This window comes from Geotrypetes seraphini, chromosome 3 (assembly GCF_902459505.1).
Source record: "Geotrypetes seraphini chromosome 3, aGeoSer1.1, whole genome shotgun sequence".
In the NCBI taxonomy this organism is placed as follows: domain Eukaryota; kingdom Metazoa; phylum Chordata; class Amphibia; order Gymnophiona; family Dermophiidae; genus Geotrypetes; species Geotrypetes seraphini.
In genome coordinates, this window is record NC_047086.1 from 246,827,590 (window position 1) to 246,840,215 (window position 12,626).

Genomic DNA, 12,626 nt, shown 5'->3' on the forward strand with positions numbered 1-12,626 from the left:
TCCCTGCCCCTTACCTTCATGGCGCTTTCACCCCCCCCCCCCCACAGGCCTGGTCCAACAAACCTCCCTGCTCTGTGGCTGGCAATGTCTAAACTGCCTTCTTACAGCAGCCAGAGCGTTGTAGTTGCATATTACTACTGTAAAGGTCGTCTCTGATGCAACTTCTGGTTGCGTCAGAGATGACCTTTACGGCAGCCACACGTAGCTTCAACGCTGCAGCTGCTGTAAGAAGGCAGTTTAGACATCGCCGGCCACAGGGCAGGGAGGTTTGTCGGACTGGGCCTGTTGTGGGGAGGAGGTGAAAGTGCCACAAAGGTAAGGAACAGGGAGGGAGAAAGGGAGCTGATTCAACTCGGCGGTGACAGTAAGGAGAGCGGCAGTAAGGAGGGAGGGAGTGTGATAGGGACCGGGCTGGCTGTGCACCCCCACTAAGGCTGCACCTGGGGCGGACCTCCCCCCCCCCCCTGGTATGCCACTGGCCAAAGCAATCACTTCTATAATCCAGTGAGCCACTGTAGCTTTCAAGGCTACATTTTTCCTAGGACAACCAAAGAGAAAAAATAATCTGACTACAAGTAACATTAGTGAGACTTTTGGCCATTTAACTTATGATAACTGCTATGATCACTATCATCAGACTGTCTGAATACCGATAAGGCAACTGATGAATTGAGGTGGAATGGAATAACAATTTTAGGAAGGACTGACCTAAAAAACACTTTCTCCTCTTAAAAAACTAGATATTGTGACCGGGCGTGGTCACACTGTTAGTGGCCAGGTCCAAGGCCACATAACCCTGACTGAGTGAAGACAAGGGAGTTGGTAGAATGGTTATACTGCAAAAGGTCAAGAAAAACAAATCCACTCTTGATAAACTCCAAATGTTCCTTATATTTGGTCTTTCCCCATATATATTTCAAAAATTCAGCAGAGAATCATTCAGTAAGCAAAAACAAATAAAAAAACAGGGACTTTTCCCCTCAGGTAAGTAAAGTTAATTCACTTCAATCCTGAACTTTTTTTCAAGTACCAAACACCACACAGAAATAAATATTCTTTTATTATTTGGTGTTTTCCTGCCTTCCTGCTTGCTTCAGTCTGGCTTTATTTAGCTGCACCAGACCAGCATACTACTTCAGTACTTGAAAATATTGTAAGACAATTCCCCCAAACTTCCAGCACTGCTTTTACATTCTCCCGCAGTATTACCACTGAAGAAATTTTTTGCTTCCCAAAAAGAATATCCCAACTGATTTTAACTTTTCTCTCCAGTGAATTTCCAATTGCAGAGATTTTCACACAGCAAGCGTGGCATTCAGGAACTTCTTAAAACAAATTCTCAAAAATAGTTTTTCTTTGGTGTTAGCAAATGTGTGGTGTAGTGGTTAAAGCTACAGCCTCAGCACCCCGAGGTTGTGGATTCAAACCCAAGGGGTACCTTGTGACCCTGGGCAAGTCACCTAATCACCCCATTACCCCAGGTACATTAGATAGATTGTGAGCCCGCCGGAACAGACATGGAAAAATGCTTGAGTACCTAAATAAATTCATGTAAACCATTCTGAGCTCCCCTGGGAGAATAGTATAGAAAATTGAATCAATAAATAAACAAGCTTCTTGCCTTTCCTTTATTGCAATGCTACTTCCTTTAACAAACAGTTATCACTTTAAAACCTGTTTGCATTCTGCTTTCAAATTTGATGCAAAAACAAACAGCATTTTTTTTTTGTCAGCCACCCACTTTTAACTGGTTTAAGTCATGTTCATCTCCTCAAGGTCTGGGGCCACTGAATAAACACCACCCTCATTACAGGTACTCAGACTCTCCTCAATTTCCATATCTTCAGAACACAGATATGGTGTCACCCAGATTCTCCCAATCTTGGGTTTCTACCTGGTCCTCATAATGTGGTGTACCATGCTTAATATGACCATTTATTTTTTTCATCAAAAGGGGACATCTATTAATTGTCAGTCCCACCCCACCCCAATCCACCCTAGCCCCGCCCCAATCCCACCCCCAATTTCTTCCATTCATTTTTCATGTACACATAATATCTTATTAATTCATAATGGTAACCATAAAATTTTAAAAAACTATAAAGCACACTATACACAGAGAAAATGTTAATTATCATTTATATTTGGGGGGTTTAAAAGATGTCAAGGCAGATGACTTTATTTTTCTATAGTTACTGAGGTGACATTGCATATTTTAGACAAATATAGCGCAAAATATAGACAGCAGATATAAATTCTCAAAACTGACACATTTTGATCACTAAATTGAAAATAAAATCATTTTTCCTACTTTTGCTGTCTGGTGATTTCATGAGTCTCTGGTTGCATTTACTTCTGACTGTGTATTCATTCTTTCTGAACTCAGGCCCAACAATTGTCCCTTTCTATTCCCTCCCTCCTTCCTGCCTAGTGCCCCCCAGTGCCTCCTTCCTATGTCCTTAGTTCCCCTTCTTGTGTCCTTAGTGCCCCCAGTACTTCCTTCCCTAGTTTCCCTCACTGCCTTCCAGACTTTGTCCCACCCACACCGCCAAAGCCAGCCTGCCTGCCTACCTACCTCCCTCCCTGCCACGCAAAAAAAAAGCCTCCCTCCTTCCTTCCCTCCCCACCCCGGTCCGCCGCTGCTGGTGCTCTCCTTACCTCCCTGCTGCTAATTGTCGCCCAGAAGCCTTCTTCCCCACGTCAATTCTGATGTCGGAGAGGACGTTCCGGGCCAGCCAATCGCTCCCTGGCTGGCCTGGAACGTCCTCTCCGACGTCAGAATTGATGTTGGGAAGAAGGCTTCTGTGCGGCGATTAGCAGCAGGGAAGTAAGGAGAGCAACAGTGGCGGAGGACCGGGGGGGGAGGGGGTTTAAATCGGGCGCTGGAGGGAGGCTTTTTTTTGTGCGGCAGGGAGGGACAGGAAGTGATCGCCTGTCTCATTGTCCCCACGCACAGCTTCGGGACGCTGTCCCTGAAAATCGGACATTTCGGCATCCCTAAGCTGTGTGTGGGGACAACGGGACAGGGGAACCAAAAACGAGACGGTCCCGTTCAAAACGGGACGTATGGTCACCTTAACCATGCTGCGCCTCGAAACTGCTTTAGGAGTCCTGAACTCCTCAGTCTGGCTGAGTGATTTCCAGTTCTATGGCTGCTCTCTCTTGCTGCTAAAGGATCCACCCTTTTTGCTCCCTGCAGTTGGGCAATTAGACCTGAGTGCAGGTGTGTTTTTAGCCCTGATTGTCTCTGTGCTCTTCTGTTTGCTGGACTGGTTTGAACCGGTTCGTTGCCTAGAGTTGGCTGAAACTGTTTCAGTTCTGGGTTTACATTTGGCCGGCTCTAGCCTAGCTGGGATTTGTAGTTCTGCTTTTAAAACTTTAGTCTGTATGCTAGGAAACAATAAACAAGATTTTGGAAACTTAGACCCAGATTGAGAACTGCTTTTAAGTGGTGTTTTCTTTTCCTGTAGCACCCTAGGTTATGTACTGGGACTGGTTTGTGCAGGAACCTGTGCCAATCTACTTCTCTCTACATCTGCCCCCTGACTCAACCTTTTTTTTTAAAAAATATATTTTTATTGAAAGTGAAAAAAGGTCACAACCAGGCAGAATACAAACTCAACAGCAGAAATGTGAAAAAGTCCATATACAAGAAATAGGCAACAAGATTAGCAATTCCCCCAACTGAACCCAACCAGGATCCCGTAGGTACAAAAAAACAGAAAAGAGCAGGGCTCCGTTTGGTAAGAGGAGCCCAAACGGACAGGCAAGTGCAAAATATCAAAACAGCAAGTACAGTGGCCTTCCACCATTTTGAAATAAGTGTCCCAAAAAACAACCATCTACATCACTCGCCACCCAAACACACTGCCTCAGCCGCTCCAAACAACAGAATTCATATACCCTCAGACACACCAGAACTCCCTCCTCCATTCCCCCAACCCCAGGGTACCAAGGAAACTACAGGCCCACTGGAAAACTAGTAACTGGCAGAGATAAAGAAGGTGTGAAATCACCCCCCCCCCCCAAATCCCACAAGCTCTCCCACAGAATAACATAGTGCTGCTTAGCCAGATGCGGAGACCTGGCATAAGACTGAATCTCAAACTGGGCTAACTCCCGAAGTCTACTCCTCCACTGACTCACCGGAGGTGGGTCCTTTGACATCCAGTAAGTCAAAATCAATTTCTTAACGAGAAGGATAACATTATAAAAGAAACGACATTGGGAAATGGTAAAGCCCTGATCCTGGAAGGAGGCCTGCAAACCCAGCAAAAGGAACCCATAATCCCACTCAACTGTACGATGCACAGCGCTCTCCAAGAGGGGGAGTACTTCCCTCCAATGCTCAGTTTGGAGCACTCTAGGAAGGAAGGAATATAAGTACCAGCCTGACAATTGCACTTAACACAAAGGTCGCTGTCCCAGAGCCCCAAACGCGACCCTCTCTGTTTGATGAAATAGGCTCGGTGGAGGATCTTAACCTGGAACTCCTGAAAATGTGCAGATTTAGTGGAGTAGAGGGTCTGGAAACAAGCCAGAAATTGCGGCTTGGAAAGACTGTGCCCAAGATCCTGTTCCCATTTGGACCTTAAAGGTGTAAGCACAGATAGGGAGATAGAGGATTTCAGTAAGCGATACCAGTGGAATGGAGGGTCAGCTGGTGCTGGTGTGGCCGAAAAAAGTGTATCCAACTGCCCCTTGACCCAGGCCCCTCCTGTACCCTACGCTCAACGTCCCAGTAGTGTCGAAGACTCAACCTTTTCAAGCCAAGTACCCCTTTGCCTAACAAATACCAACTGAGTACACCCACCCAAACTTCGCTCCTGACTCCACCCCGCATAATAATAGTACTAATTGTAACACAATTTCTTCCATCCATTTTTCATATACACACAATTTAATCTTATTAATACATAATGGTAACTACAAAAAAACACAAAGCACACTGTACGCAGAGAAAATGTTAATTATCATTGATATTCAGGTTTTTTTTCAGAGGTCAAGGCAGATGACTTTAAAATATGCAGTAACAACTATAGAAAAATAGACAAATATAGTGCAAAATATAGACAGCAGATATAAATTCTCAAAACTGACACATTTTGATCACTAAATTGAAAATAAAATCATTTTTCCTACCTTTGTTGTAAATCATTTTTCCTACCTTTGTTGTCTGGTGATTTCATGAGTCTCTGGTTGCACTTCCTTCTGACTGTGTATCCAATATTTCCTCTCTCCTCCACCCCTATTGACAACATGTCTCTCTCTCTCTCTCTCTCTTTCTCTGTCCATCTGTCTTGAGAGATCCAGGCATCTCTCCTACCCCTATACTGCCACATCCAACATTTCCCACTCTCTCATTCCTCAGATCATGTGCAGCATTTTTCACCACTGCCCACCAGCCCCATGCCCATTTCTCCTTCTATCACCCCTCTCCAACACCATGCCACATCTCTCCCTCCATCACTATGCCCAACATTCCTCCCCCTTGCATCCCCTTCAATCTATCCCTCTGTTCCCTCTCTACCACCATATCAAACATTTCTAGTCTCATCTTTCTCTCCCCATGCATCTCTACTTCTCTCCTCTTTCTCTCTATGCCAAATTTTCCTCTTTCTTCCTGTCCCTCTCACTCACACACCGATGCCCAATTCTCCCTTTCTATTCCCTCCCTCCTGTCCCAAGTTAGTGCCCCCTTCCTCCTTCCCTTCTGTGTCCCATGTTCATGCCCCTCCCCCTCACTGCCTTCCAGCCTTTAATCCAAAATTAAGTTGCACCGCCCACACACACCCTTCCTCCCTCCCTGAAGCCGACCCGTGCTGAAGCCTGCCTACTCCCCGCTGAAGATGCCACTACTGCTGATTCCTCCCTGCCACCCAACAAGCTCCATCCCATCCCCCACCACTGCTGCCACACAACATGCTCCATCCATCCATCCCCTGCCGCAACTCCGGGCACGGACGGTCCAGGCGTGTGCGGCGATTGCGCACAACCAGCCATAAGCCTTCCCCCCAATGTCAATTCTGATGTTGGAGAGAAGGTTCCGGGCCAGCCAAGCAGCGAGTGTGTTGGGTGGCAGTGGCGGTTGCAGCGGGGGGTTGGAGTGTGTGAGGTGGCAGGGAGGAATCAGTGGCAGTGGTGGCTTCAGCTGGGGGGGAGGGGACAGGCAGGGAGAGATCCCGGGTGGCGGCCTGCCTGCGTACCCCCAACAGGCGGCCCACTTACCCCCTAGGATACATGTACCTCGGGTTCAGAAACACTGCTGTAAGTGTTCCTCTGACAATTTATAAAAAAAATTATGCAATTCTAATAACCTTCTTGTTGAACAGATCACTAACAGAAAAATTGTCTTTAAGGTGGCATCCTATAAAGGTTCATTGCATTGAAGCTGATGCCAAATTAAGTTCCCAAAGAGACATTACCAGATGTCTTATCAAAACCATCTAGAAGGAATTCCAGAATCTACATTAGACTTATATATACCTGTGCCCACAGCTCTAGATTGAGAATCACTAGTATTAAGTAATACTTGGAGTTAGCCCACCAAACCCCCCCAAAACCCTACTGTACTGCCAAATAGGTGCCACCTGCAGCCATAAGAGCTATTGGGGTTGTAGACAGGTGGTTATAGTGGGTTTGGGGGTGCTTTTTGTGGGGTTTAATATGACTTATATGGGGGTTATGGTGAGATATTTATGTGGCACCCTTTTTGTAAAGTTCACAGCAGTGCCTTGTAGGGTGCCCCACTGCTCTGTTGCCATGTCTGGGTGGCCAGTCCATCACATTGCTGGTCCCTCCCACATCCAAAAGGTCTTGTTCTGGGAGTTTGGGACTTGGATGAATATTTGGATGAGAATGTGTTATAAAGATAGACGTAGTGACAATCTGGACAATCAAACGCCTGGACGTATGGATGGACAATTTTTGAAAAAAAATATACTTTAGATATATTTTTCAAGAATAGACATTTGTGCCCTGCCAACTTTGGGCAACTAGGGCCCTACATCCAAATCAGACTTGATTATGCCTCTCCACATATTTAATTATATTTTATATTGTGACTTGTCGAGAGCAATCTTGATTGGTAAGGCAATCCAGAAAGCTTAAATAAATAAATAAAATCCACATTTTTAGTGACTCTGGATGGTTTTCACAGTAATTTTTATATACGAGTAACTGTTTTCTGTAACACATGCAAAGCAATAGAGAAAATATCTATCTTGTACAATTCACTGGAAATGCCAACTATCATATTCTTGATTGGCTGAAAAATAACAATTACAGAATATCATTTCATAGTTATTAATTTGGTATGGTAATTTTCGCTCCAGATGAAAGGAAGTTACCCTTACCTGAGATCCAGGTCTGGAAGCTAACTGTTTGTCTTTTTCTTTACTTTCTTTACTTTCTCTACTTATTCTTCCTTTTCGAGAAATCTTAGGGGTGCCTGCAGATTTTTGACCTTCACCAGATGCACTCTCCTGAACGAGTTTGTCACCAAACACTACACATAGCATAATTAAGGTTGCATGGAACGTAACCAGTGAAAAGATCAAAGGTCATCCCAACAAAGGCACATTGTGAAGGAAATTGTGTTGAGCCAGATGGGAATAAAGAAGCAATAAGTTAGTAGTTATAACATGTGCAGTACCATAAATATGCAATGCAGTTATAGTACAGCATAAATGCAAAAAACCCAAACAAAATACTGAGCCCCTCCTCTCAATACTTACTTGTTTAACCCTCTTTCAACCTTGATGTACTACAATTATGCTATATCTGTAGTACTATATAACAAAGTAAATAACCTATGTATAGTATGCTCAATTTACAGATAAGCATTCTTTATTCTAAGATGATTATTTATTTTAGAAATTTCTATACTGTTTACAACTAAACTGTTAACAAAGTGTACATACATAATCTTAAAACATGTTAAAAGACATACAAAAGGTCTTAAAATTCATATTTAAAAGATGCAAATGTAGCTTTACATAAAACACAAATCTTAAAACAAGTAAACATTAATATTGTGTCATGGATCCAGATTAATATCGTAACTGCAGATCACAAACAGCTCATCAAATTTATCAAATAAAAGAATTCTAAATGGAACCCTTCCTCCTTGCACCCCATAAAAAAATACCCCCTCCCCCCAAAAAAAGAAATAGATTGTAAGAAGACAAATCAGAAGGGAAAGGGACTTGTATACCACTTTTTTTTGTAATTTTACAACCACACTCAAAGTTGTTTACATACAGGTACTTCAAGAATTTTCCCTGTCTGTCCCGGTGAGCTCACACTCTATCTAATGCAGAGCTTCTCAACATGCGTGAGCCATGGGTCTCCTGCTCCCCTTCCTCCTTAATGGCCACCGCAGCCACCACCGCTGGGGATCCCTTGCTCTCCTTCCTGCCCTCCAGCTTCATGTCCACCTCCGCCGAAGCTGACCCGGAAGGCTTCCCTCCGATGTCAGAGTTGACATTGGAGGGAAGCCTTCCAGGTCAGCGGGGGATCCCAGTTACCTCCTACCTGGTGGGCTGCTCCTTCTTGCCTTCAGCTGCACTTGTTGCAAGGATGTGGGCAGCGGCTTTTGCACGCTGCACATGGCTGACCCGGAAGCCTTCTCTCCGACGTCAGAGCTGACGTCAGAGGGAAGGCTTGTGGGTCAGTTATGTGCGGCATGTAAGAGCCACTGCCCGCATCCCAACAAAAATGCAGCTGCAGGCAGAAAGGAGCAGCCCAGCTGAATGGTCCTGAAGGGAGCGAGCAAGCACATTGTAACAAGTAAGGGAGAGAGGGGACATGATTGTGGGACAAAGGAGGGGGGAGAAAGGAGCGTGTTGGGACATGGGAGGGACATGAATTTGGGACAAATTCAGGGAGGGGGCATGAACTTGGGAAACAGAACGAAAGGAGGGGTATGAACATGGGACATAGAAGGGAGGGAGGAAGGGGAACTAACTTGGGATGGAGTGTGTGAGTGAGAGGGAAAGAGATGGTGCACATGGGGAAAGGAAGAAGCAGGAAAATTGTTGGGCATAGAGAGAGGAGTGAGGTAGAGATGTATGGGGAATTGATGAATGAGAAGAAGAAATGTTGGGTATGGTGGTGGAGAGGAAACAGAGGGTCAGATTGAAGAGGATGCAGGAGAGATATGGCATGGTGCTAGAGAGGGGTGATAGAAAGAGAAATGGGCATGGGGCTGATGGGCAGTGGTGAAAAATGCTGCACAAGATCCAGAGGGAGAAATTTTGGATGTGATAGTATAGGGGGCGGGAGAGATGCACCCTGGATCTCTCTCTCTTTCTCCATTCCCTTTGCAATAGGGGAGGGAATGAGGGAAAGACAGATGGGTAGTGAGCGAGAGAGGAAGACATGTTGCCAATAGGGGTGGAGGAGAGAGGAATAAAATTTGGACTCATGAAGAGACAGAGAACGATGTCGGTGGTGAAGGGAATGAGGTCCAGAGGAGAGGAAGTGTGCAGGAGGCAGAAATAAATAAATAAATATTGGATGCACAGTCAGAAGGAAATGCAACCTGAAACTCATGATATCACCAGACAACAAAAGTAGGAAAAATGATTTTATTTTCAATTTAGTGATTGAAATGTGTCAGTTTTGAAAATGTATATTTGCTGTCTATATTTTGCATTACATTTGTCTGTTTTTCTATAGTTGTTACTGAGTTGACATTGCATATTTTAAAGTCATCAGACTTTGAAACCTCCCCCCCAAATATAAATGATAATTAACATTTTCTCTGCATACAGTGTGTTTTGTGTTTTTTTAATTTTGTAGTTACCATTATCAATAATAATAAAACCCTTAGCGCACATGCACACTTGAAACTCCATGCCTCCGCATGCGCAGTACACCGCTCTGCCTTCTGGGCGAGGGTGAAGGAAAGGAGAGACGGCCGTGGTCAGAAGGTGGGCGTGACCGTCAGAAAGTTGAACCGGTGAAGAGAGACGGTCATGTTCTGAGGGAACAGACTGCCTCCGTTTGGGAGTGACAAAGGGGGTTGGAACAGTCCAAGAGCAGAGGCGAACGAGACCGGCCCGGTGAGAGCGAAGTTGACTGAAACTCACAGTTTAAGTGAGAGAGCGCGCGTGCGAGGGGGGGGGGGAGAGAATCCCGATGTGAAGGAGCGGAGAGACGGAGGGGGGGGGGGAACAGGCGTTGTGACTGGGTTTGCTTGCTGGGGATGCCAAGAAGCCGGAAGTAAAAGGGAGGAGAGCTGTGATCGGACATCTTGCCTGCATCTCGGGGACGCAGCCTAACTACCTCCGCAATTGCCCCAGCTGGAAAACGCAAAAAAGCTGAATCCTCCCTCCCAACCAATTGGAAAGGAATAAAATCCTTGCAGAGCAGGGGAAACAGAAAGAAAGAAAGGCAGACAGGGGACAGGGAGAGAGACAGAAAGAAAGAAAGACAGACAGGGGACAGGGGTAGAGACAGAAAGATAGACAGACACACAGAAAGACAGGGGGCAGGGAGAGAGACAGAAAGAAAGAAACAGACAGCGGGATGAAGACAGACAGAAAGAAAGCGAGCAGGGAGTGAGACAGAGAGAAAGACCGACAGCGGGCAGGGAGAGAGACAGAAGGAAAGACATAAGAAAGACAGGGGGGCAGGGAGAGAGACAGAAAGAAACAGACAGCGGGATGGAGACAGACAGAAAGAAAGCGAGCAGGGAGTGAGACAGAGAGAAAGACCAACAGTGGGCAGGGAGAGAGACAGAAAGACACACAGTAAGACAGGGGGGCAGGGAGAGAGACAGAAAGAAAGAAAGACAGACAGCGGGCAGGGAGAGAGAAAGAAAGAAAGACAGGCAGAGGGCAGAGAGAGAGAGACAGAAAGATAGACAGGGGGCAGGGGGAGAGACAGAAAGAAAGAAAGACAGACAGACAGCGGGCAGGGAGAGAGACAGAAAGACAGACAGACAGCAGGTAGGGAGAGAGGCAGAAAGAAAGACAGACAGCAGGTAGGGAGAGAGACAGAAAGAAAGACAGACAGGGAGAGAGACAGACAGAGAGATAGACAGACAGCGGACAGGGAGAGAGACAGAAAGACCGACAGACAGGGGACAGGGAGAGAGACAGAAAGACAGACAGGGGACAGGGAGAGAAACAGAAAGATCGACAGAGAGTGGACAGGGAGAGAGACAGAAAGAAAGACAGACAGCTGGCTGGGAGAGACACAGAAAGAAAGACAGACAGACAGCTGGCTGGGAGAGACACAGAAAGAAAGAGTGGGCAGGGAGAGAGACAGAAAGAAATAAAGACAGACAGACAGGGGGCCAGGAAGACAGAAAGAAAGATAAAAAGACAGACACACAGAAAGACAGGCGGGGCAGGGAGAGAGAAAGAAAGAAAACCAGACAGAAAGAAATGCCTCAGAGCCCCATTGTGCTAAAAGTCTACACATCTAGCACCCATTACTATAATGGGCTTAAACACTAGTGTATTAATAAGATTATATTGTGTGTATATGAAAAATGAATGGAAGAAATTGCATTACAATTAGTACTATTATGAGGGTAGAGTCAGGGGTGGCATTTGGATGGGTCTGGGACAGAGCTTGGGTGGGTCTGGGGCAGAGACATTTGTTAGACTTAGTGGGTACTTGGCTTGAAGAAGTTGAGAAGCTCTGATCTAATGTACCTGGGGCAGTGGAGGATTAAGTGACTTACCCAGGGTTACAAGGAACAGTGTGGAGTTGAATCCACAACCTCGAGTACTGAGATTGTAGCTCTAACCACTACACCACACAGAAAGCAGAAGTAACCATAAGGAACAAAAGATTAGTTCTTACATCTGCTAATCTTATTTCTTGTAAATCCACCCTTTATTCTGGGAACAGGTGGGAAGTAGTGTTCCCTGGCTAACCAGGAGCAGTAGGAACTTAAATTAACAGAAATTCAGCCCCTTCCACTGCACTCATCCCCTGAAGCATGCTTCCTGGACACCAGTTAGTTTTCAAGCAGCCAGGAATCTCTACAGGAGAAACAAGAAACAAAAGAGAGAAGGGAACGGGGAACTCGTCCTATCATGGGCCATGGAGGAAAGATGTAGAGGAGACCGCATTGAAGCCAGGACTGCATCATAGCCTCCAGACCTTCGCTGCCAGCCACTTGCCAATGAGATTCCTGTTCATGGTATTCACCATGAGGTCGATGACCCAACTGGCACATGATGCAATCGAATGCTCTCCGGGATCCAGCATTTGTTGACTGAGAAAATCCACTTGAATGTTTTCTATGCCCACTACGTGAGCCGTTGGCAAAGCTACTAGGTGCTTTCCATCCAGGCAGTGTAGTTGAGTTTCCATGCTCAGAGGAGGACTCCTGGTGCTTCCTTGCCGGTTGACCTAGGCCACTGCTGTTGAATTGTCCGAGAACATTCAGACAGCGTGTTGATGGAGATACTTCTGGAAATGTATCAAGGCGAGGTGGATCGCCCTCATCTCCAGGCGATTGATCGACCACTTGCTCTCCGAGGGCGACTACCAGGCCTGAACCGGGGTAGACATACAGGCTGCTCCCCAACTGGAGAGACTCGAGTCAGTGGAGAGAGTCACCCAGTCTGAAATCCGAAGCGGAAGGCCCTTGGACAGTCAGT

At 45.9% G+C, this 12,626-nt stretch overlaps 1 protein-coding gene across 4 annotated transcripts in view; it reads right to left on the bottom strand.

The window, feature by feature from the left end:
* Window positions 1-12,626, bottom strand: part of ADGB (androglobin) — a 633,675-nt gene that overhangs the window by 43,456 nt on the left and 577,593 nt on the right. For all 4 annotated transcript variants that reach the window (XM_033939743.1, XM_033939744.1, XM_033939742.1 and 1 more), the window contains one exon: window positions 7,356-7,507. In XM_033939743.1, coding sequence (XP_033795634.1) covers window positions 7,356-7,507 — 152 coding nt within the window. The remainder of the gene's footprint in view (window positions 1-7,355; window positions 7,508-12,626) is intronic.